Source organism: Sorex fumeus, unplaced genomic scaffold (assembly GCF_029834395.1).
Source record: "Sorex fumeus unplaced genomic scaffold, SorFum_2.1 ptg000008l, whole genome shotgun sequence".
NCBI lineage: Eukaryota > Metazoa > Chordata > Mammalia > Eulipotyphla > Soricidae > Sorex > Sorex fumeus.
The window spans coordinates 80951221-80976720 of NW_026606065.1; the positions used below are offsets into that span (position 1 = coordinate 80951221).

The 25500-nt window shown below is 36.9% G+C and overlaps 2 protein-coding genes, 1 non-coding gene and 1 pseudogene across 10 annotated transcripts in view; 3 read left to right on the forward strand and 1 right to left on the reverse strand.

The window, feature by feature from the left end:
- Positions 1 to 16691, forward strand: part of RB1 (RB transcriptional corepressor 1) — a 126206-nt gene extending 109515 nt beyond the window's left edge. The window contains exons 19-27 of one of the 2 annotated variants that reach the window (XM_056109713.1): positions 936 to 1081; positions 3924 to 4069; positions 6116 to 6220; positions 6579 to 6692; positions 6789 to 6952; positions 9505 to 9535; positions 11650 to 11792; positions 12542 to 12591; positions 14814 to 16691. In XM_056109713.1, the coding sequence (XP_055965688.1) occupies positions 936 to 1081; positions 3924 to 4069; positions 6116 to 6220; positions 6579 to 6692; positions 6789 to 6952; positions 9505 to 9535; positions 11650 to 11792; positions 12542 to 12591; positions 14814 to 14872 (958 nt within the window). In that variant the 3' untranslated portion in view covers positions 14873 to 16691. The remainder of the gene's footprint in view (positions 1 to 935; positions 1082 to 3923; positions 4070 to 6115; positions 6221 to 6578; positions 6693 to 6788; positions 6953 to 9504; positions 9536 to 11649; positions 11793 to 12541; positions 12592 to 14813) is intronic. The other variant, XM_056109712.1, reaches the window with a different exon arrangement.
- Positions 16692 to 17470: 779 nt separating this feature from the next.
- Positions 17471 to 17601, forward strand: LOC130019501 (U8 small nucleolar RNA). Its single transcript, XR_008791826.1, has one exon. It is a non-coding gene; the product is annotated as a U8 small nucleolar RNA (small nucleolar RNA).
- A 2747-nt stretch (positions 17602 to 20348) lies between these two features.
- Positions 20349 to 25500, reverse strand: part of RCBTB2 (RCC1 and BTB domain containing protein 2) — a 49983-nt gene continuing 44831 nt past the window's right edge. For all 7 annotated transcript variants that reach the window (XM_056109635.1, XM_056109651.1, XM_056109624.1 and 4 more), the window contains one exon: positions 20349 to 21513. In XM_056109635.1, the coding sequence (XP_055965610.1) occupies positions 21373 to 21513 (141 nt within the window). In that variant the 3' untranslated portion in view covers positions 20349 to 21372. The remainder of the gene's footprint in view (positions 21514 to 25500) is intronic.
- Positions 24363 to 25127, forward strand: LOC130019301 (STEAP family member 1B-like; annotated as a pseudogene).

The window sequence follows — 25500 nt, forward strand, 5'->3', positions numbered from 1 at the left end:
GAGAGAGAGAGAGAGAGAAGCGAAGATAGAGGAGAGAAAATGGAGAAAGAGCAGAGAAAGAAGTCAGAGAGGAGGAAGAAAGCAGAGAGGAGAAAGGAGAGAGAAAAAGAAGAGAGAGGAGAAAGAGGAGAAAGAAAGAATAGAGGAGAGATTGGAAAGAGAGAGACAGAAGTCAGGGGGAGAGGGAGAGAATAAAAGTGCCTGCCATAGAGGTGGGGAGCAGGGCAGAAGAGAATCTTGGGGACATTGATGGTAGGAAATGTTCACTGGTGAAGGGACCTCTGTTGAAACATTAAATGACTGAAACCCAATCATAAACAACTTTGTAGCTGTATCTCACTGTGATTCAATTAAAAAAAAAACAATTAAAAAAAAGTAGACCCGGATGATAAAGTAGGTGCCACAGAATAGTAGGACCTATCAGGTAATATCCACTAATACCTTTGCTTTAAACTTGGCATATAAGTATAAATAAGCCTGAATAATATCTAAAGTGTTAAGTAATAGAACTCTGTATTAAATAATTTAGGGGTTTATGTGCCTGCGTGTGTAACTTAAGTCTTACATGTATGAACCGTATTAATAAAAAATTTTAAGAAGAGAATAAGAGAAAAATATGGCAGTGCTAATTTGATGTCAAAACCCTGCTCTTATAAACTGTAGTCATATCTCAATCTCACTATTATTACTGAAAATGAACATACATAAATACAAAATTATTTCTTAAAAATACTCAGTTGAGGAGTAACTGTTTATTGAAGTTGAATTAGAAAGTTAACAACAAACTTATTTTTCCTGTTAAAAGGATTTCAGTACAAATTAACATTTAAATAGGCAAGATGTATGCATTCAGCTTTGTGTATGAGAGAGACAGAAACAGTGATAGAGATTCTTAGTAAACTTAACGAAGTATTTTTTTCTTTGAATATGTCCAGGTATCTTTCTCCAATAAAATCTCCAAAGAAAAAAGGGTCAACTACACGTTTAAATTCTACTGCAAATGCAGAGGCTCAAGCAACTTCAGCACTCCAGACACAGAAACCTTTGAAACCTACCTCCCTTTCACTCTTTTATAAAAAAGGTAAGTAGATGATTACTTGCAGAAGCATGGACTCTCAAACAAGACTAACTGGGTTCAAATTATGACTATTTTGCACAAAAAGTATGATCCTGTGAAAGTCACGTAATAATTCTGTGCTTTGGCTTCCTCATCTATAAAATGAAAATTATATTTATAATTCTTTACCATGTAGTGTTTTTGAGATAGTTAAATAAATAATGCATAAAATGCTTCCAGAGCTGCAGAGAGCTGCAGTGATTTACATACATCTGTGGTGACTATAACCTTGGTTCATATACCTGGTACCATGTATGGTATCCCCCACGGGAGCACAGAGACAGGAATAGCATCCAAACATCACTGGATGTGGTGCATCTGTCCCGTTGCCCCATGTCCCTAAAAAGAAAAGGCAGAAGTATGGATTGGAGACACAGTACAGGGGATAAGGCATTTTCTTTGCATATAGCCAACCCTAGTTCAATCCCTGGCAACCCATATGGTCCCCCAAGCAACTTAAATATTCCTGAGCAGAGTCAGGTGTAGCCTGACTAGATATGACTACAGTTTACTGAGCACCTCTGGATATGGGCCTCCCAATAAAAAAATCAAACAAAATATTTACAACGAGGTCTAAGACATAAAATACAGAAAATTTTTAGTATCCTTGCTGCTACCACTATTATTATGCTTTCAAATTAATGTTCATAAGTATTTGCTTCTGACATTACTCCTGACATAAAAAAAAAAGTAATGTTTGCGATTTTACAGTATGCTGTGATCTAGTGGAGGTGCATTTACTGCTAACAGGATATATAGCATTCTATATCTTATATATTTATCTGATATTCTATATGTTATATATTTATCTGATATTGGCCTGGAGCGATAGCACAGTGGGTAGGGCGTTCGCCTTACACGCGGCCAACATGGCCGACCCGAGTTCGATTCCTCCGCCCCTCTTGGAGAGCCCGGCAAGCTACCGAGAGTATTTGATATGCCAGACACAGTAACAACAAAGTCTCCAATGGAGACGTTACTGGGCCCGCTCGAGCAAATCGACGATCAACGGGAGGGCCTTTACCTTTTTTTTACCTTTATTGATCTGATATTCATCTGATCCTATAACACATACTAATATTAGTATTAGTACATAGTATATAATATATAGTATTAGTATGTGTTGTAGGATCAGATTAGTATACATGCAAGGGTTCATTTGTGGGAGCTATTTGAGGACAATGAAAAGCCAGATTCTTCTATGACATTTCAGGGGTTTTTTGGTAGGGGTTGGGAGCCACACCCAGCTGTGCTCAGGACTTACTCCTGGCTCTGCACTTAGGGTTCGCTCCTGACAATCTTATGGGACTATAAAGGGTGCCAGGGATCAGACCCAGGTTGGCCACGTGCAAGACAAGCACCTTATCCACTGTACTATCCCTCTGTGTCTTGTGGTAACTCTTCTTTTTAATTTTTTTCCAATTGAAATATATGAAACTTTACAGATATATCCTAAGATAGCAATGAAGTTAGAGCAGTGATTCCAGATTGTGGTTGCTAACCAGCAGAATTCACTTCACCTGAAAAGTTACAGAAAATTTTTCTTGCTTTTTACCTTAGAAATATTTTAACCAGAAATTCCAGGATTAGGTCCAGAAATCTTTGTTTTAACAAATCTTGCAGGCAAATCTGATGCCTGCTAACATTTGAGCACAGAGGGATACATTTTTTTAAAAAAAATAAAGTCTTATTAGGGGCTTACAGGGGATATGACTCAGTAAAGCACATACCTTGAATATACAAATTTCTGTATTCAATCCTTGTTTCCATGTGTCCCCCCTGCCACACACACACAGTGATCACAGTGATATCACCAGGATACCACCAGGAGTGACTCTCAGCCCTGGGCACTGCCTGGTATGGCTCCACATCAATGAAAAAAGTGAAATTAAAATTCTGAGTACTTTATGCAAATCTTTGAAAAATGAAAAATACATTTAAACCAACGGTCTGCATATTAGAAGTATATGGACTAAAGTTCAGTTGTGTGATTCTCTATCAAATTTTACATCATAGTCATGCTACGATTTAGGTAATCTGCTAGTCTACCATACTTTGTCAGTATTTATAGAGAAAATGCTACTTTTGATTTTAGAACTGAAAAAATTAATACACATAGGTAATTCCATTTTTTTAAAGTAGTAATTCCTCTTTAATACTGTAAGAAATTCCAATTTTGGACGAATGATTACTTACAGAACTGACACAACCTTTATTTTATCTAATTTCAAAGTATCTGTCATCAAAATAAATTATCTGTCATTTTTCTCTTCTACTTTTGCCTCAGTTCCATGCAGCATAATTAATTCAATAATTACTAGAATATAGCTCATCAGTAGAGCCCTCGCCTTATACGTGTGAAGGCCTGGGTTCACCCCCCCCAGTAACAAAATCTCATTCTTACTTTGGACAACCTGGCAGGCTACTGAATGTAACCTGCCCACACGGCAGAGTCTGGCAAACTCCCCGTGGCGTACCCAATATGCCAAATACCAGTAACAATGATGGGTCTCATTCTCCTAACCCTGAAAGAACCTCGAATTTGGCACTTTTTAAAATCCCAGGGGTAGCACGAAGGAGACATTACTGGGGCCTGCTTGAGGCAATCGATGAACAACAGGATGATCGTGATCGTGATGAGTCTAGTTCTGTGCTAAAATTAGGAATCATTTATTTATAAGAAATGATAGAGGTGACATTACTGTTAAAATGCTGTTTTTTACAGAATTATAGTTAAAGTAATTTGGAAATGTTTACTTGAGTTCAGAATGAATGGTAAAGTGACTAATTCCCCTTATCTGTTCAGTTTATCGATTAGCATATCTTCGACTCAATACCCTGTGTGCACGCCTTCTCTCCAACCACCCAGAACTAGAACATATCATCTGGACCCTTTTTCAGCACACTCTGCAAAATGAATATGAACTCATGAGAGACAGGCATTTGGACCAGGTATGGCCTTTCCTTTTCTTTTCTCACTACATATTTATCTGCAGACTGAATTTATTTTCTTTTTTTTTCTTTTTTCCTTCTGTTGCTATTGTTGCTACAATGTCTGGGATCTTATACTTTTAGTTGTGATGTTCACACACTTGGCCATAATGACTTCTGAGGTTTGCACACATTTAGTTACAGCGCTTGCACACATACTTGCAAAGGTTGCACCACTTATTTATGGTAATCACACACGTTCTGGTTGTAACACTCACCTGGAATCACTGTAGTGCTCACACATACACTCACAGGAAGCTGCACTCAGGCCACAGTGTTCACACTTCTTTAGTTGGGGTACTTGCCAGAACTATCTACTTTAGTTGTGGTTTGAGCACATACCTAGCTATACATGTGGGTGGCACTGGGGTTTAAATTCACAGCCATCTAAAAGCAAGTAGGTATTTTTAGCCACTGAGCTAAAGCACTGTCCTCTGGACCTAGTGTGTTAATTTCTTAGGAAAAGATTAGAGTCAAATGAAAGGTGGATCAGTTTAGTAGATTTAGTATTTATTTATATGTTGATGGGTTAGTAGATTTAATATTTATTCATATGTTGGCTACCTTTTATATTTTTTTCTGTAGTTCTTACAAATTAGAGTTTTTTAGGACTCAAGCGGTAGGGCATTTGTCTTGTGCGCAGCCAGCCCGGCCGAGCCGAGTTTGATTCTTCCACCCCTCTTGGAGAGCCCGGCAAGCTACCAAGAGTATCTCGCCCGCACGGCAAAGCCTGGCAAGCTATCCATGACGTATTCAATATGCCAAACACAGTAACAGCAAGTCTCACAATGGAGATGTTACTGGGCCTGCTTGAGCAATCCACTTCAGTAATTTTACTTATAAAAATTCCTGAAGAAACTACTTATTATAAACATCTTTGTGATGATAAATTAGGTTTTATTTTAGTTGAAAAAGTATGAAAATTCAAATTATCTTATCTAAAATTAAAATAGTGCCTATTGAATGAATGCATAAACGAATGGATGAATTAATTTACAGAGCACAGTCATGTGTCTTTTTCATCTCTGTAAATGGGTATAAACAGTATATGTAGATAACAACTTTATTGCGATATAGTTTACATATTATACACCTCACCTATTTAAAGTGCATAATTCAGAGTTTTTAATATGTTCAAAGTATTATGTAATCACCATTATCCATTTAAAAACATTTTGTCTTGCCTAAAAGAAACCCCATAACCTTTATCATTCACCCCACACCTAGACTCTCACCTCTCTAGTTTCAGGAAACTAACCTTGTCTTTCTGTCTGTATAGATTCGCCTATTCACTGTGTTTGTTTATTTATTTTTCTGAAGGAAAAAATGTATCCTCCTCCCTTTTTTTTTTAAATTGAATCACACAGATACAAAGTTGTTCATCGTTGGAGATCAGTCATAAGATCTTCCAACATCCATCCCGGTCCCTTCACCAGTGCACAGTTCCCATCAACAGTGTCCCTAGTTTCTCTCCTGCCTTCCCCAACCCCAAGCCTGCCTCTGTAACAGACCCTTTTCCTCCCACTCTTCACTCTCCCCAACCCCTCTCTGTCTCTTAGACATTATGGTTTACAATATTATACCTCCTTTCAGCACTCAGTTCTTGTCCAGAGTGATTATTTACAACTCAGTATCATGGTACTGATCACAGGATTCTCTGTCCTAATTGCACTCTGTCCACCTCCCTCCCACGTGTAACAGTCTTCCAACCAGGGACCAGTCTTCCTGGCCCTCGTTTCTACTGTCTCTGGGTATTGTTCTCATACTCTTATTTTTTTTATATCCCACAAGTCATTCTGTTTCTCTCCCTCTCCCTCTGACACATTTCATTCAGCATGATACTGTCCATGAACATTCATGTATAAGCAAGTTTCATGACTTCATTTTTTCTGGTGGCTTGGTAGTAGTCCATTGTGTTGATATACCATAGTGAATAAATATTCACTGTATTTAAATGAAATAATCTTGTTTTTTGTTTCTATTTTTAATGTCACATTTATTTATTAGATTATGATGTGTTCCATGTATGGTATATGCAAAGTGAAGAATATAGATCTTAAGTTCAAAATTATTGTAACAGCATATAAGGATCTTCCTCATGCTGTTCAGGAGGTAAGAAATTTTCCATGGCAATATATTTTGTATATACTTATATCTATAATATGAATAACTATTAATTATATATTCTGGCCTTATAAATGTTCATATCAGTTTTTTACTATTACTGGTTTATATTTGAAATAGAAATGGAATTGGAAAACTAAGGTACTTTATTTTCTAAATATTATTAAATTAATAAGAAATAATATATCCCTGTAATAAGTGCTTTATTATAAGCCTTTGCATGTACATGTATGGGCATGCCCATATAGATATGTGCTTCTTCCTCCTAAACTGTCCTGCACAGAAGAAAAATTTTAAAGAAATAAACTCTCAAATTCACTTGACAAGTGTTTTTATTCTTCTCCAGACATTCAAACGTGTTTTGATCAGAGAAGAGGAATATGACTCCATTATAGTTTTCTATAACTCAGTCTTCATGCAGAGACTAAAAACAAATATTTTACAGTATGCTTCTACACGGGTATGTTAAAAGTATATTTTGACTGGGAAAGCCTAATTGAAAAACTATGGATTTCAATAAAACATTAAATAATCTATTTTTTTGTTTTTGCCTTAGCCTCCTGCCTTGTCTCCGATACCTCACATTCCTCGCAGTCCTTACAATTTTTCTAGTTCACCTTTGCGGATTCCTGGGGGGAATATCTATATATCACCCCTAAAAAACCCATATAAAATTTCAGAAGGTCTGCCAACACCAACAAAAATGACTCCAAGATCAAGGTTTGTGTAAAATAAATGGGGATTATTTTGATTAAAGCAAAAAAATTGAAGTTTCATTTAAGCTATATTCAGCTCCTTGATTTTTTTTTTTAGTTTATATTAAGTGACATAAGAATTTTTCAGAGACTGGGGGTAGATAATATCTATTATGGAAAATTTTTTTCTAATTAAAACTTTTGTAACTTCTGCATCTGTTCTTTTGTGAGAACAATTTGAGAACCAATTTGGTAATGGATTTTAAGTAAATAATCAATCTGCTAAACAAAGATAATCTTTGATTAAGAATTTTTTTCTAGACCAGGATGTGCCTTAGTGGTAGAGCACTTACCTTACATGCATGATACCTGGGTTCAATCCCTGGCAAGTCAAAAAAATATAATAATTTTATTCTATAGTTCATCAGATGTTCACAGATTCTTTGTTGTGGCCCCATCCATTCACCTTTCTTTGTTATTAAAATCAGCTGACTGTAAATTAAATCTTCAGTAGCCCATCCTGAATTCTGCTTGTGAATTCTTTACCTCTGCTTCAGAAAGGAGCTGTAATGATGTGAAGCTGTTTTAAATTCTCAAATGAAAGGTTCCATACAACTGCAAATCATGATATTATCTTCCACATCCTACCACAAGTGCTCTTTGGCTTTGAAGTACTTCAGTTGACTTAATTAAAGTTATCATGGGCTATTTGAGACAGATTTTATTTTTATAAAGTGGGAGGCATATTAACTAGTTAATGTAGTCTAATCTCAGCATTGTCAGCCCATAGAGTTGTACTTTAATGGGCAAGAAAAACACACAAGGAGAAAGGGATATATTAACTGATTAGAAAATATCCATCTGTGGCATTTTTAATTATATAAGTAATGTGCTCTAAAGATTTCAAACTCTATAGAAAAATATAAAGTTAAAAGTAATTGGCAAACTACATAAGTGCTCCTATATAACCCTGTACTAGTCTTTGTTTATTTGGTGTTAATAGCTGAGTATCTGTGTGCTACAACTCTGTAAGCTACTAAAATTCTATGCCATCTTCCCTTATTTTATGCAGTCTCACACCATCATATGAAATGTATACTTAGGTAATTTTAATGATGTTAATTAATCCATATTATGCTGAAAATAGCTGCTATTTATTGATGTTGGTGAAATCACTTTTGAGTTGAGGCTCTTTAGCTAAAATGTCACATTCTGAAAATCCTGATAAAGTTTTGATTAGGTGTTAGGAGAACATTTTAACTCTGTTCAGCATATTCTGGTTAATCATATGTATATTTTTATATAAATAATGTTCAATCATATTCTTATAGAATAATGGTCTAGCAAAGGATTGCAGCATGACAAAAAACCTTGCTCTATAATAATACTGTCATATATATGGCCAAAGTTTTGTAACAACAGGTTAATCTGTTCTTCTACTTTATTTTCAAAAAAGTAAATTGTACGGTTCAAACTCGGACAAAGTTACAGTTAAAGTAGAGATTTCTAATTTTAGGAGTATGATATATGGCACTTGCTCTCTACCACTACACATTGTAATTAGAATTCTGATCATTACTCAGTACAATAAGTTTTGCTAAAAGTATCTTGAATATATTTTTGAAACTTGAATTTTTGGAGGGAAAGTGGTGGGTCTCTCGAGATGCTTTGGAGATCCACAGTGATTCTCTCTCTCTTTAGTAAAGTAAAATAGTTTTATTTAGAGATATTTATTTAGAGCAGTTAAGGGGAGAGGGAGAGAGAGAGAGAGAGAGAGAGAGAGAGAGAGAGAGAGAGAGAGATTCCCCAGAAGGGAAAGTGCTGAGAACACAATCTCAAGTGGAAAGCAGTAAATCTCCAGTTTGAAGAATGCCAAAACTTAAGAAGCTTTATAGGTTGGGTTATTTATTTATTTTCTGGGAGTAGGGAAGGGCATACCTGGCTATGCTGAGAGCTTACACGCCTGGCTCTGATTCAAGGATCACTGGGGACCACATGAGGTCAAACCTGGATCAGCTTGGTGCAAGGTAAACACCTAACCTGCTGTACTCTTTGACCCCTCTGGTGATTCTCAGCCAACCGAACTGGCAGTTCATTGCAAGGGTCTGAGGATGTGATGTTGCTCTATATCTCTGCACTACCCTGCCAGTACTGGGGACCTCCGGGGCTGCATCCTGTGATACTTCCGGGATCATGTGGTGCCAGGAATGAAATCCTGGCACTGTGTACACTATAGACCTATCTCGAACTGTGGTACTATCTTCTGTCTTTCATCACTTGAATTTTCATGTGAAATGTAAAAGAATTTTTAGTTGCTGTCTCTAGTGGGTAACTTGATTTATGGAGAATTTAGTAGGGCTAAAGCTAAATTTTTCTTTTAAAGTGTAAAGACCAGCACAATATATGACTCCACTAGCACTGTTAGATAAGACTGTGAAATAAGTATAATTAGTGTTCCAGACGTAGAGGACACCTTTGATTTCCCATTCAGTAGGTCAGAGTAATGTGTGTATATTCATATTATTCTCAGTTGCAAATTGTTTTTATTACTAATTGAAATTTATCTTAACTTGACAGAATCTTAGTATCAATTGGTGAATCATTTGGGGTGAGTATTTTCTTTCTACTAAACAAACACAAGTATAATGATGAATAAAATGATGTTTACTCTAAAAAGAAACTGAAGATTTCTGTATGAATTTATAGAATTATTAGAGAGCTTATCATCCAGGCATGTTGCATGTAATTAAATGACCCGACTGACCCAAGTTTAATTCCTCCACCCCTCTCAGAGAGCCCGGCAAGCTACTGAGAGTATCTCGCCTGCACAGCAAAGCCTGGCAAGCTACCCGTGATGTATTCTATATGCCAAACACAGTAACAGCAAGTCTCACAATGAAGACATTACTGGGCCCGGTCGAGCAAATCGATGAGCAGTGGGAGGACAGTGGACAGTGGACAGCTAGCTATAGATAAATGTAACAGTATAGTTTATTTTCAAATCAGAATTAAGTTATTAAAATTATATAATTACGAATTCTAAGCAATCCTGTCATACAAATGTTTAAAAATGTCTTTGAAATTCACTAATTAGAACACAGTTTGAAATTAGGTATAATAATCCCTCTTTATAATCCCCTTGGATATGTTCTACGATCCCAGTTATGCCTGAAATTAAGAATAGTACCAGGTCCTCTATTATTTTGTCTGAAACTAAGAATAGTAGTACCAAGTCCTCAGTGCATATGTAACTATAATAAAGTTTATAAATTATGAACTGTTTGAGATTAACAATAAGTGCTATTATTGAGTTGTTATTTGAACAATAATAAAGCAATTATATATAACTATACTGATATATAAACATGATCTCTCAGAATGTCTTGTCATACATGTTTTTGTAGGAATAGAATTAGGTAAGTGAAACCACAGACAGCAACGTCACAAAGGAAAACTACTGTTCTCCAAAACATAGCCTCATATTAAAATGTCATGAACCAGTCTCTACCTACTGGGTTTCTCCATTGGTATCTACACATGTGTTTGTTCTTCTCAGTTTACCAGAGAAAAATATCCAAGAAGTCTGATTAGGAGTTGATTATATGAGTTTCTGCCCTATATAAGTGATACTACTACATAGTAGTTTTCATTGCAGAGAGATATAAGGGATAGATTATCTTTGAAAACTTGTTCTAGCCTAAAACTCACTACTTACCCACTACTTAGCTAGCTGCAGGATCTACTCACAAAACTAACGTGTTTTCTTTGTTTATTTTTCTTTTTGGATCACACCCAGTGATGCTCAGGGCTTACTCCTGGCTCTGCACTAAGGAATTACTCCTAGCGATGCTCAGGGAACCATATGGAATCATACCTGGGTCAGCCTCATGCAAGGCAAACACTGTACCTGCTGTACTATCGCACCAGCCCACAAGACTAATGTGTTTTCAAACTGAAGTTTTCTCAGTGCCTAACTAGAGGAGGGTCACTTATTAAAAAAAAATTGTGTAGCTGTTGGCCCAAGTCATTATAGCTTTTTCTTACTTGTAATACAATATCTCTTTCCAGGTGTAATAGCTCAGAGAGAAGAGGGGGGAAAAGAGGCAGATAATGAGTAAGATGGAATACATAGTCATTTTGTACCTAAAATTGAAGATGATTTTGAATAATTTTTGTCATGCTTTTTTTTTTTTAATCAAAAGCAAAACAGCACTAGGTCCAACCCACAGTCAGGAAGACAAGTAAGCATAATAGGTATAAAAACTGGGAAGTAGGATTAGTGGGTAGTAGGAGGTAGGCAGCATTAGAGCCAATCCAGTTCCTGACCACCACATATATGTTATACTCTCTGGAGGAAAAAGGCTGTCAAAAGCTGTCCCATCTTCATATTACCTCTGAGAAGTAGCAGTGACTTTTTGGGTCTCTGAGTTCTAAAATTGAGGGAACCAAGTCTTGAAAAATTTAGTCAGAGTTGGAGGAAGAGGATCCCTATGCAAAGAGACAGGAAGATTTTTAAAAGGGTGGGTACTTAAATGGGGTAGTTAGCTAGAATTACTCTCATTTTAAGTTTTTCGTTGCTCTTATTTGATCCATTAAAGCACAAAAGAAGGGAAGATAATTCTACTTGCCTTATTTTTATATACTTCAAAATATAACCAGGGGTTACCAACTAAAAGATGCTCATATTAAGTGCTTTTTTAAAAAGAAATTTGTAATCTACAGACTTCTGAGAAGTTCCAGAAAATAAATCAGATGGTGTGCAACAGTGACCGAGTGCTCAAACGAAGTGCTGAAGGAAGCAACCCGCCTAAGCCACTGAAAAAGCTGCGCTTTGATATCGATGGATCAGATGAAGCAGATGGAAGGTGAGAACTGTTCTGAATTGGTCATCTGGAGAATAGAGTGCCAGCTCTGATCTTGACTTTCATATTTCTATTTTATTTGGAAATTGTGGGTTGCTTATAATAATAGATATGCACTCATTCCAGGGTTTAAAAGGCATAATATAACCTTATGTCTTACTGGTATTCAGAGGAAATATCAACTGTTTAAAATATGATCATTGTTTCATTCCTGAGCACAAAACCAGTACCTAAGCATTGCTGGGTATGGCCCAACACTTCAACCACTTCCCTCCATCCCTCCAGAAGATAGCCTGATCATTGTTTCACAAAATTATTATTGTTTTCATTAACATTCTGTTTCGAAATACTCTTAAAATATATTAAGAACTGTGTTTTAAAAGAACCATGAATCAGGGGCTGGAGTGATAGCACAGTGGGTAGGGCCTTTGCCTTGCACGTGGCTGACCTGGGTTCTATTTCCAGCATCCCATATGGTCCCCCAAATACCGCCAGGAGTAATTCCTTAGTGCAGAGCTAGGAGTAACCCCTGTGCATCACTGGGAATGACCCAAAAAGCAAAAAAAGAAAAAAAAATGAATCAAAAATTTTATAGAATAAATTTGTGACACTTTTGGTAGTCATTAAAATAGCTATACTAAATAGTTATGTAAATAATAGCATAAAGTAAGTCATGGAAAGTTCTACAATTTTTAGAAATTTGAGTTTTCCATTTATTCATCTAAAATGTCTTGCATTTATTTTATCTGCAGTAAACATCTCCCAGGGGAATCCAAATTTCAACAGAAACTGGCAGAAATGAGTAAGTCTTTACTATCTCACCTTCTGTAAATGAAGTAAAAAATTCTTTACATTGCAGAACCTTTTATATTATGAAAGAACATGCCTAGTTCCTTCAAAAAGCAGAATTATTTATGCAATTAAAAGGTATGGAGGGGGCAGAGCAATAATACAGTGACTTGAGTGCTTGCCTTACATGTGGCCAACCTGGATTTGATCCCCAGAATTCCATGTGATCCCCCATGCACCACCAGGATTAAATTCTGAGTGCAGAGCGAAGAGGGAGTAACCCCTGACCACCACCACCAGGTGTGGCCCAAAAAGCAGGGGAAAAAATATTTGGAGGTCTGAGAGATTGTCCGTAGGTAAAGTACTTATCTTGCATGCAGTTTACTATGGTTCATATCCTTAGCACCTTGATATGGTCTCCTGAGCACTGCTAGGAGTGATCTCTGAGCACAGAGCCAGGAATAAGCCCTGAGCATTTCAGGGTACAGCCCAAATCCAACACACACACACACACACACACACACACACACACACACACACACACAGCATGTTCCAGTTTAGTGCCTGGAACCACATGGTTCCCTTAGCACCACTGAGTTTAGTCTTGGAGGTTCATAAGCACCTCAGGAGTGTTCCTGGTGGTCCCCAGCACTGAGTAGCCACATCCTGAGGCCCTTAGCTGAACAGCTAGCCCACTTGGCTAAGATTCACTGGGTGTGGCCATGAAGCCATCCAAAGCACCACTTACATGGCCTTCAAATTTGAAAGTAAATAATTGTATTTCCCCCTGCCCTTATATATTAAAATAGACATAAAGCTTGTATCCAAAATCTAAACACATTTTTACAGGAGCAGAAAGTTATTAAAACCAAAAAAATAACACGTGATTAATTCCCAGAAACTTAGAAACAAGGGCCAGGAGGACTGGTCCATGTAGGAAGCATGCCACAAAGAGGGAGGAGGAATGCAATTAGGACAGAGAAGCAATCAACTTGACAATGATATTTGGAAACGATCACTCTGGACAAAAACTGAATGTGCTGAAAGGAGGTAAAGTGGTACACATGATACCCTTTCAGTAACATTGCAAACCACATTGCCTTTAAAAGAAAAATAAATGGGGAGCACAGTGGAGGAAGAAGAAGAGTGTCTGCCAGAGAGGCAGGCTACAGAGACAGGGAAGGGATGGGTGGGAGTCAGGAAGGTGGGTCAGAGGGAAAATGGCGACATTGGTGGCAGAAAATTTGCACTGGTCAAGGGGTAGTTGTTGGAAATTGTATGACTGAAACTCAGTCTTGAGCAACTTTATATTCACAGTGATTCAATTTTTTTTAAAAAGTATCTTTATTTTTTTTTTAAAAAAAGCACATGTATCTTTTGGGGGGAAGAGGTTAGTTGGTTTGGCTAATACATTTTGTGATACACTTAGCTTTGACAATGGATTCACCTTGCCAAATTCAAGGCCTTGCATGGCTGGAAAATTGGGCAGGAGCATAAGGAGCTTTAGAGGAATTTCCAGACTGCTCTTCAGATTCCTCAAAGATTCCTCAAAAATTGTGTTCAAAGATCATTGTCACACAGTACTAGGTTTCTCAGAGTGGCACAACAGCAGGAACAGCCTTCAGTTAAAATTTCCTTTTTTCCAAATTATTTGTGCTTCTTTATGTAGAGCTCCTGCCCAACTCCTGATAGCACATCAATCTGAGCCCCCCTGGTCATGCGGGGGGCAGGGCGTGTGTGAAATAGCTTACATAAATAAATGAATCGTCCAAATTAGATGTGAGCTGATGTCTTTACAGTACCTGTAGAGCATTTTCAAACTCAAGGGAATGCCGTGTTCTGTAAAGAATACCTAACAGATCATTCTAAGGTTACAACTTGGCATTTTACCCTGCCCAAGTGCCAAACATCATCAGCATCATCATCTTTAGAATAGTAGTCTACAAAGTTGAGCATCTATAGGCTTGTATAAGACCACTTTTGGTGGTATTCAAAGGAAGTGTTAGGATTTCAATTTAGTTGTTTCTATTCTAGCATATTTTGGAGTTTTTTTTATAATTTACATGTACACATATTTTGTTGGCACATACTTGGGAAAAAATTCACTATGGGAATATATGATTTTAAAAAATTGCAGATCTCTTTTACAAGACCTTCACTGACGTGGCAGGAGCATAAAATAAGAAGTTGGCAATCCTTTGCCAACTTACTTGGCACCATTAATGATATTAACAGTTCTTTATCCATTTTCCAGCCTCTACGCGAACACGAATGCAAAAGCAGAAAATGAATGATAGCATGGATACTTCCAACAAGGAAGAAAAGTGAGGACTGTATGACCCTGGTGGGCACTGCGTACATCCCTCGCTCTGTGGTCTCTTGGATTGCCTATACAACTCTGAGCTTGTTCGTTGTAATATTTAATATGTATCTGGGCTGACTCATGGATATAAAATATGTAGATGCACAATGAATATTTGTGCATATGATTCCTAAGCCACTTGCAGTGTTGTGGTCAGTAGACTGTACATTGTTATTGTACAAGATTGTAAATCTTGTGTAAATCCTGCCATTTAAAAGTGTGTAGCAGATGTTTCCATTTCCAAAGTATAATTGCTCTGCTTTCCAAATGGTAAGGATATCCCAGAGTGGGAGTCTTAATCCCTAAATAACTGAGTATTTTGTCTTTCCTTGTAGCATATGGTTGATGTTTGCTATTGTTTTTATTAATTTATATTTATTTTTTTTTAATTTAACGTGAACCGTAGAAAACTTGTCTTCCAAATGCAATTTGGCTGACTGCCTCCCTTCCTTTCCCCTGCCCCAATTCTCCCAAATGATTTTGACCCCTTCTGCTAAAACAGGTTGTTAGAAGATAGGGGAAAAATACTAATTTTTATACATTAGATTTTAGTTTACTAATGAAATCTGATGTACTGTCTGCTTGTTTTATAGATTCAGCTTTTAAATACAAGCAGAAAGTAAAGTATAAACATACTACTGATACAGATTTCATACCTCAGGACTTGTAAGAATTTGATTATTTTCTTCATCCCACTCATGCTTTAAAATGAGGGTATTTCGTAGTACTCTTGGTTTTTGTACCATTCAGATCACTGAATTAATAAACTACCCACCTACTACTTGAAAGCTAAAGTGTTCCGGCTAGAGTTTTGTTGTAGAGGACCCTAATATAGTATAACCCAAGTGCACTTTTAATGTTTCTGGGTCCTGAAGAATCAAGACACAAAATAGGACTGTTAACTATAGGAGCCTTAATTTCTTTTTTCTTAAGTGATTTGTCTAATGCATCTTTGCAGTTATTCTACCCTCCTAAATTTGAGAAGGGTTGTTTTTTTTTTTCCAGAATGGCACCTGTCTTCCATTCCATATCTTTTCAACTGGCAGTTGTCTATTTATCTTTTTTTTTTTTTTTGAAGTCAGTAAGGTCTAACACTGGCAAATTCAAAGCCACATTAATTCCCGTCTAAAATAGCAAGTAAGCAAAAGTTTTTGGGTTTTGACTACTCACATTTCTATCTGATTTTGTGCAGAAACTTCAAAATTAAATAGCTACATTAGAAAGAGGCATTTTTCCCTCCTGGAACCTAAAGGTTTATTTAAACTATCTTGTGTGATTAACTTATTTAGAGATGGTATAATTTAAAATAGGTGGTATTTAAGGTAGAATTGACTAGATTTTAGTAAAATTACGGTCTGAATGCAGACTTCTTTTAAAAAAGAATTCTGGTCTTCGTTAGAAAATAATTTTAATTTGTGCTTAATTAAGTTTCAAACTTATTTTTTGGTAGATACCTTAATAACAGGCATTAGAAAGCTTTATTCCATTTTCTCAATTTTTGCATGAATGTCATACAATCCAGCTTTCATCCAAGGGCTTACCATATTTCTGGATCTTTTGCTAATAATTTCACATTAGATTTAGTGTCAGAATTTTAGGAACATCAAAAATTAGGTATTGAGATTGCTCATGGCTTCAAATATTGCTTTATTGGTTTTTTTATATTGGTTAAAACTGTACATTTAAAATTGCTATGTTACTATTTTCTACAATAGTTTGTCTATTTTAAAATAAATTAGTTGTTAAGAGTCTTAGAGTTTGATGTGGTCTTTGAATTAAGTTCAAATATACACTTAAGTGTGCATTTTTCTGTTGTCCCATCTACTAAATTTGGGTATTTCACTCTATAAAGCCCATTAATTTATCCAGGTTTGGTCTCTTCATAGAGGTTAAGGATCTTATAGCCAACAGAACTCTTGATTCTGGGCCTGAGTGGTAGTACAGCAGGTAGGGCCCTTGCCTTTCACACAGTCAACACAGGTTTGATGCCCTGCACCCCATATGGTCCCCTTTGCAGCAAGCAGAGGCAGAAGTAACACCTGAGCACAACTGGGTATGTCCCCAAAACAAAACAAACAAAAGAACTCTTTATTCCTACTCCTCTATGAATATATAAACCAGAGGGACCAGAGATAGTGCAGGGATTAAGACCTATCCCTTTCCTGCAGCCAACCACATGCCCCTCTGGGTATAATCCTGGAGATTCCTAAGCACTGCCAGGATGGTCCTGGTGATTCCGCCACTGCGGAATCTGAGCAGCACCATTTCTTCCTTCCAACTGAAAATCTCTAGAAGTGGCCTGAGGGCCCCAGAAACACCATTTGGGAATAACCAAAAATAAAATAAAACAAAAACACCGTGTTTCTATACCAACCAGTCATTCCTCATTTTACTAAATACTTTGGCTGGAATAAGTAAACAGTTCTCAATTAACTTGTCTTGATTACTGTTAAAATCTTTGTTCCCTCTTTCTCTTTACCAGTAAATGCCATAAAAAGCAAAAAATTATCTTTTAAAAATATAAATTCAATTGTCAGGTAGGATAATCCTTACCTGTTCCTCTACTCAGAGGGCAGATAGAACATGATGATTGGAATTTGCATAATTTGTGATTAACATCTCCGTGTGATGAGGGCTCTCAACATGCTAATCCCCACTGATTCTTAAAAATATAAATCCATTCACTTTGCTACTTGTCTTGAAGTATTCACGTTTTTATTCCTTCCTACCCTCAGCTAATTAATTTCATGACCATCCTAGCGAAAATCCTTATACTGTATTGTGTGCATTGCCTCTTTTTTCAAACCCTGTCTCAATAGTATTTCATGACAGATCCCCACATCCAATGTAAATACTATCTCAGTCAAGGCAAAATCAAGAAACCTTTGGTTCTTCAGATTGTCCATTTAGATGATACAGAGTTGATCATTCCTGAAGATTATATTCCAGTAATTGAAGTTCTTTGTAATAAAAACACATTCAAATGTATTATTATGATTTTCCAGCACAAATTTGGGGGTGGGAGCTAATGCTAGTACTGATACCATCTACATGATTTTATAGAAACTTGTCTGTGGAAACCTATTTTTACTTCTCATTTTGGAACCAGATAATGTACTCAAATTTTGGTGCGGATTCCTTCAATAGAATTTTCCTTTAGAGTAAGTAGGCATTTTACAGGACAGCTAGCAGTTTTTCCTCTTGAAATAATTTCTACAAGGATAGCCTCTTAAATAAAATGTGTGTGATTACGGTAAATTCTTTTGTGTCACCGTTTGAATAATACACATATTAGCACTAGCATTATGTGATAGTGACAATTTAATGTGAATGTTTAAATTCATTCTATAGATCATTATCAGTTTCTTTTACTTAGAAAATGTTGTGATTGTAACTGAATTTAAATTTAATGAGACAAAAATCAATATGGTTTATGCTCTTTGCTTTAATTTTATTTACTAAGTTGCAGAATTAGGAAAAATCATGATGCTATATACTAGTTGCAGTTCTAACACATTTGTGTGATAACATGAAGGGAGCTAGTAAGATAGACACGACTATAGGATTTGTAGCTGCTTCCTTTTCATTAATGCTGGTTCAGAATTTTGTCTCTAAACAAAACTCATCCAGCTAAGAATAGTAAGGGGTTTTTTTTTTAGAAGTTTAAATAGTAACTTAATAGTAAGTTACTTTTCAAAGTAAACCTTAATTGGGGCCTGAGCAATAGTACAGCAAGTAGGGCTTTTGCGTTGCAGGCAGCCAACCCAGCCAACCCAGGTTCCATTCCCAGCATCCCATATAATCCCCTGAGAACCACCAGGAGTAATTCCTGAGCATCACCAGATGTGACCCAAAGAGAAAAAAAAAAACAAAACATTAAAGTTCAGTGCTTGAGTGCTTCCACTATAATTGTACCCCAGCTTACACAGAAAAATTAAGGATCGAATACATACAAACTTGTGTAATGAATCCCTTCATTTCTGGTTTTGTGTCATGAAAACTTACCTGTTCTCACCTACATTTCTTTTTTTTTTTTTTTGCATTTTGGGTCACACCATATGGGATGCTGGGAATCGAACTTGGGTCGGCTGCATGCAAGGCAAACACCCTTCATGCTGTACTATCACTCCAGTCCCCTCTCCTACATTTCTGACTTTACAAACATGCATGTAGAAATACTCTTAGCATGGGAGTGTTGATGTCAAGCCTGTCCTCAAAGACTGTAGAGGGCATGTTTTCCTCAGGGAGATGACTCCATGGGAATTCATCCACCATCTCTCAAACCTATTCTAAAATTAGGTCATGATTTGCAGGCCCAGGTTTTTAACAGCAGAACCGATGATTCTCGTACTAAATAAAATTACTTGTAGATCTTTTGAAATATAGTGGCTTGGGGGCCCGAGGGATACTACAGGGGGTTAGGTGCTAACTTTGCATGCTACCAACCCTAATTGGATCCCCAAGCCCTGCTATAAATCCTTAAACCTATTATTAAAAGTACATAGATTATTTTCATGTCAAAAGATAAGGGTAGTACAAACCTATACCAAACAAAGCTTAGAGAGACAATCTGGATAATAATCTACCCAAAGTTCTTTTTTTCAGGGGAGAAGAACTTTTCTAGGTATGATGTTGGATCATACTTGGCTGTGTTCAGGACTTGCTCCTCCAGGCTCTGTGCTCAGGGACTCAGCTGGAACTGTTTGCAGTGCCAGGCATCAAATGGGTTGTAATGCAAGGCAAGTACCTCCCCTGCTGTACTATTTCTCTGCCCCTCCCACCCACCCCCACTCAACCTTTCTTAATAATTCTCCTATGGAATATGACTCCTCACCCACAGTGGAGTTTGGTAAACAGTTCCACATTTTTCATCCCTAAATAAACTGGCCTCTTCCTATTTGAGTGTTCCAATTTTTATATAAAATGGGCCATAAAAGAAAAAGGCATTGAGGAATCTCAGAAGATCCTATCAGAAACAAGCAAGAAAGAGAAAGGGAAAGTTTGGTAGACATTGTAAATTTTCACTGTGAATGAAAAACTACATTGTGAATGCTTCACTAAGTCATGGCTAGCTTACAAGAGTAAGGAAGCAAGGCAAGAAAGGAAGTCTGTAGTATTGGCAAACTACAGACTTGATAGAAAGAGCTACCACCCAAGACTGAGTGTTTGTCCTTTGATAGAACAGCAAATGAAACAAATGATACATGTCTAACTTTTAAAATAACAACATAGACTAATTTCAAAGATTTGTTCTAAGATGGACTTTGCTATGACACTTTATCAGAGTAACTGCTTTAATATACAGCTTATAAAAAATAGACATAAATAGCTCAAAAAAACATGGTATACAGGACATATAATTTTGCAGCTTCTTAGGAATAAAAAAATGAAGCACTCTCTTATCTGCAAATAAGCTCTTTATTATCAAATAGTTCAGCATCAGAACAAGATTTCTAATTTCAAAAGAATATTCTTTATATAATATCATTGTGAAATACAGAAGACGGAAGTTATAGTCTACATTCTGTTCCAGTTTCTCATTTGCAGTTAAAGTAGAAATGGATCTCATTCTTCTAGTGCTGTCCATGAAATGTAAATATTAGTTCCTCTTTAGTTAGTACTTCATAATTATACTGTGCCTTGTTTTATAATGACAGAAGCAACTACAAAAAAAATCATTTTTTAAGGAGGCAAATCTCAACATAAGAGCAAAGAATGTTATGTAGTCATGTAAGACAGATGCGCCTAGAAATAACATTCATTCAAAGATAATGCTTCATATTCAGTAATCCCTTGTGAGAAAGTAAATGGGAAATTAAAATCACTCTTGGGCTTTTTTGACAGTTAATTGCCAAGGCCTTTGTGAATTCTAATTAATGGCTAAATTTTAGCCATTCTCAGAACAACATACCAGAAGAATATGAACCTTAATAGTTGAAGGCTGTTTTAAAATTGGTTTTGTGTTTCTCCTTCATCCAATATCCCACAAATAAAGCTGTTCTCAGGGAATACTTAAATTGATAATAAATTGAGTGCCTACCATATGCGAAGCACTGTGCTGGATGTAGAAAACTGAGTACAGCATTTTCTGTCAGCTAGCTATGTGCTACCAATCTGTTGGATAATGTAACATTTGGCCAGAAGAGCATGTGCTTACATTATTGTGCCAAAATATCCAACTTAAGTGACTCAAAAGATGAAAGAATAAATCTAAGACATACTAGATTTCCTCCCTTGAGCTTCATCACCTCCAATAACAGCATTTAATGCCTGCTATGTAAACTTGTGATTTCAGCCAATGGGGAAGACTGACTGACATCCTTCTCTTGACAGAATGTAAGTTAGCAGCCAAATGATAGCTAATCACAAATATCAGTAAGGTGCATTTATTCTCTGGCTCTTGTAGTGATAATGCCTTCCAATAGGCAAGGATCAGTTTTTAAATGCGCCAACTCTGCTTGCTTTGCTGATAAAGTTCTTCAGGAGATCATGGTCCATTTCTGCAAAGCCTGAAGTTTGTGTTACTACAGTCAAATGGTTTATGCAAAACCTGAAGCAGAATTCTTCTAAATCCTGGAAAAACAAGAAAAATGTTTTAATAAATTTATATTTCCCAATGGAGTAAAATATAGCTTGAAAATTCCTAAAACATGTAGACAAAAGGATTTAGTACTTAATGGGAAGAAATGGTAGTATCTGTAGAATGGCAATAAAATTATATTGCTTATATGAAACTATGCTTGTAAAAATGTAAATAATAAACATCTAAATTTCTTCATACCAAACAAGACAAAAAACCTGACTACTATTGGGGTTCTTTCCCAGTGGTTCTTGGGCAACCAGGTGGGTGCCAAGTGGCACATGCAGCACCTGTACTCCTGCCCTTTGAGCTCACTTTCTAGTTACACTATTTGTATTCATTCAAGTTTCAGTATTTATTAAAAGGACAGTCTTCTTTTATATTCTCCTAGGAGCTTACAATATTTTTACCTGCAGTTTGTAAGGAGAGGTTAAGCCCTATTAAAAGGCAATGTTGCCCAAAAAGCTGCTCTGAAGTCATTAAATAAACTACTGTTCTTTTCCTTTTCCTTTATGAAACAAAGGTTGGATTTCACCAGACTGTGCAGATCTTCAGTATCCTTAACTAGCAAAATGCCTTGAATGAATCATGACTTTCTCACTGCCAAGAGAAACTCCACAGATCAGTGTTTTTCTGGCTTCTATATATAACGCATTTGGAGCCAGAGAATTGTCCTCTGGATTATATCTGTTAGCTTGAGAAGCAGAATGAAGGTGGCTGCACATCTTCCCCTCTCTTTCCTCCTAGAAAAACTGAGCTAGAGTGCGGGCAGCCTGCAAAATTCAACAGCCCCTGGGCTCTGCTGCATCTTGGCCCAGAACAACATGCTGCCAGGTGATGGCCAGCATCGAGTTTCCTGTCTATGAGACTGAAATTTTAGAAATATAATGCCCAAGAGGGACTGTGGAAATAGCTCAGTGGTCACGGGCACACACTTAAAACCCTCACACCTCATGTTCTCCTGGGCACTGTGACATGTAACTCAGGTGGTTCCCAAGCATTGCCCAGTGACTCTTGGGGTCACTGGTTCCATGGGGCCTCAGCAGTTCCATTGCTTGGCCATGTATTGCCAGAGTGGCTTCCTGCACCCTGAGAACAGCTTTGGAGACCACCAAATCAAGATCAAGGTAATCTCAATTATATATGTATATTGCCATATAGATGCATATTATAAACCTAACAAGGATTATAATATGCATGTATATTGTAATTGGGCTGGAGCGATAGTACAGCGGGTAGGGTGTTTGCCTTGCATGCGTCCAAGTCAGCCGACCCGAGTTTCGATTCCTCCACCCTCTCAGAGAGAGTATCTTGCCCGCATGGCAGAGCCTGGCAAGCTCCCTGTGAAGTATTCGATATACCAAACACAGTAACAAGTCTCATAATGTTACTGGGCCCGCTCGAGCAAATCGATGAACAACAGGAGGATAGTGCTACAGTGCTACAGTATGATTGTAATTTGGATTACAATTCCTAATCTTTCTTCTTTAAACACATAAACAATATTTTCAACTTAAGCATTTATTGTAAGTACAAATTAGCAATACTGATAGTGGTGCCTTCACAGACACAAATCCACAATTCAGGTGCTCAGTCCACAAACTTCGGAGTCATTCACTCCTGGGGTGACCAGAAGACACCCAGTGTGTGAGGTTACTGACCCTGCATGTTCTAATAAGCACTTGAGCTATATCCCAGCTCCTATATTGTGATGTTTTCTTCATCCAACATCCATCCATTAGCAAATCCTATTGATTACAATTTCACTTTCCACCATTCCTTTGGTTGAGCCCCACCATACCTGAACCACCACCATACCCTGGTGGGAACAGCCTAACCAACCGCCCTGCTCACCTTCATGCTCTTCTCAGCAAAGCAGATTATTTCCTAATGTCAGTCAGATCATGTCTTCTCATCTCTAAAGTTTCCACTGACTCACAAGGATTAGAAATCATATCTCTTAAGCTTTGTCTGTTGTTTTCTGCAGGTCCTGCCTTCTTCTACACATGCCCATCCTCCATCATGTATCTCACTTGCCTATAGCTCTTCCTAACTTCCTCCATTCTATACCAAGCACACCCAGTTAGCTGGGCCCATAACTTTTATCTTGCTCTGTCCTTTATCTGAGGTGTTGGTCCAATACATGATTTCAGAGCTCCTTCCAAATCCTTCAACTTTTGTTTCTGTCTCTATGATATCTCCTCCTGAATCACTAAAGTTTCCCTTGTATTCTCAGCCTGATGCTTCTACTTTACTTTTTTCCCCATTTGTCACCATCTGACATACTATAGTTTGTTATTTATTATTTGTTTTATTTATTTATTGCCTATTGCTCTACCCTTAGTGCCAAGACAGTGTCAGGCATACAAAAAAGCAGTAAATATTTGCTGAATCATGAATAAGTTCCTAATTTTAAAATAAGCGGGACAATAGAGAATCAGAGTTACCTGTATATTTTTGGAATTTATTCCAGCTTTTTATTTACTAGTTTGTGTTAATCTTGCTGAATTACACAAATGAGTTTCCTCATTGACAAATTGGGACTACTAATAGTACATACATATTGTAAGATTATTTTGAGAATTAAACAAGATGTGAACTGTGCTCCAAGTAATTACTGTCTTATGTTGATTATGCATTTAAGTGGTAGTCTAGATGAGAAACAATTTTCTAAAAAAGAATTTCCTACTTATTAGTCAGCAAATAAAAATATCAAAAAAAATACACTGTCTTTTATTTATAAAAATTTTGAATGGTAGTGCCAGGCAGCCGTTGCAAGTCGCATACACGTCCGGTCTGACTGAGGAATGGGTGGTTGAATCCATACTACAGTATAGAATCTATGGAGAGCAAACTAAACATCACAAACCAAGAACATTGGGAAATGAAGCCTGGGAGAAGTCTAAAAGATAAGTCTTTGAATAAAGATTCAGGAGACTCAGGCATGCTGAAAAGACCTGTGGTTTTGGACTTGAAAACAACAACCAAAAAAACCCATTTTGATGAATATGTTTGCCCCCCAGAACCTCAAGAAGAACAGGAGCTCTTTCCAATGTGGCGCTTACCACTAAAAATTGCTGCTGTTGTGGCCTTTCTGACATTTGCTTATACTATAATGAGAGAGGTTACATACCCTTATGTGAAATTCCATAAACAATATTTATATAAGATTTCAATCTTGGTCATCAACAAAGTTTTGCCAATAGTTTCCATCACCTTCTTTGCACTGGTTTATTTGTCAGGTGTAATAGCAGCTATTGTACAGCTTTGGAATGGAACCAAGTATAAGAGATTCCCAAATTGGTTGGATAAGTGGATGTTAACAAGAAAGCAATTTGGGCTTCTCAGCTTCCTTTTTGCTGTACTGCAGGCAATTTATAGTTTGACCTATTCAATGAGGTGATCTGACAGATACATACTGCTAAACTGGGTGTATAAACAGGTCCAACAAAATAAAGAAGATGCCTGGATTGAGGATGATGTTTGGAGAATGGAATTTTATGTACCTGTGGGGATTATTACACTTGCATTACTAGCTCTTTTAGCTGTGACATCTATTCAATCTGTTAGAAACTCTTTGACATGGAGAATATTTGACTATATTTAGAGCGATCTGGGAATTGTTGCCCTTATCTTTGGCGCAATGCATGCATTGATTTGCCTGGAATAAATGAGTAGACATGAGTGAATTTATATGGTGCAAACCTCCAAGTTTTATGATAGCTGTTTTCCTTCCAATCGTCATCCTGATGGGTAAAGCAAAACTGTTCCTGCCATACTTCAGGAAGAAGATTTTGAAGATCAGATGTGGTTGGGAAGATGTCACCAAAATTAATAAGACTGAGATGTCTTCTCACAGAATTACTATTTATTTACATAATTGTTCAGTATTGATAAGATTTTACCATAAACATTTCAAATCTATATTTCTTTAATAAAAAGATGCTTGAGGATCTTAAAAAAAAATTTTTTTAGTGATT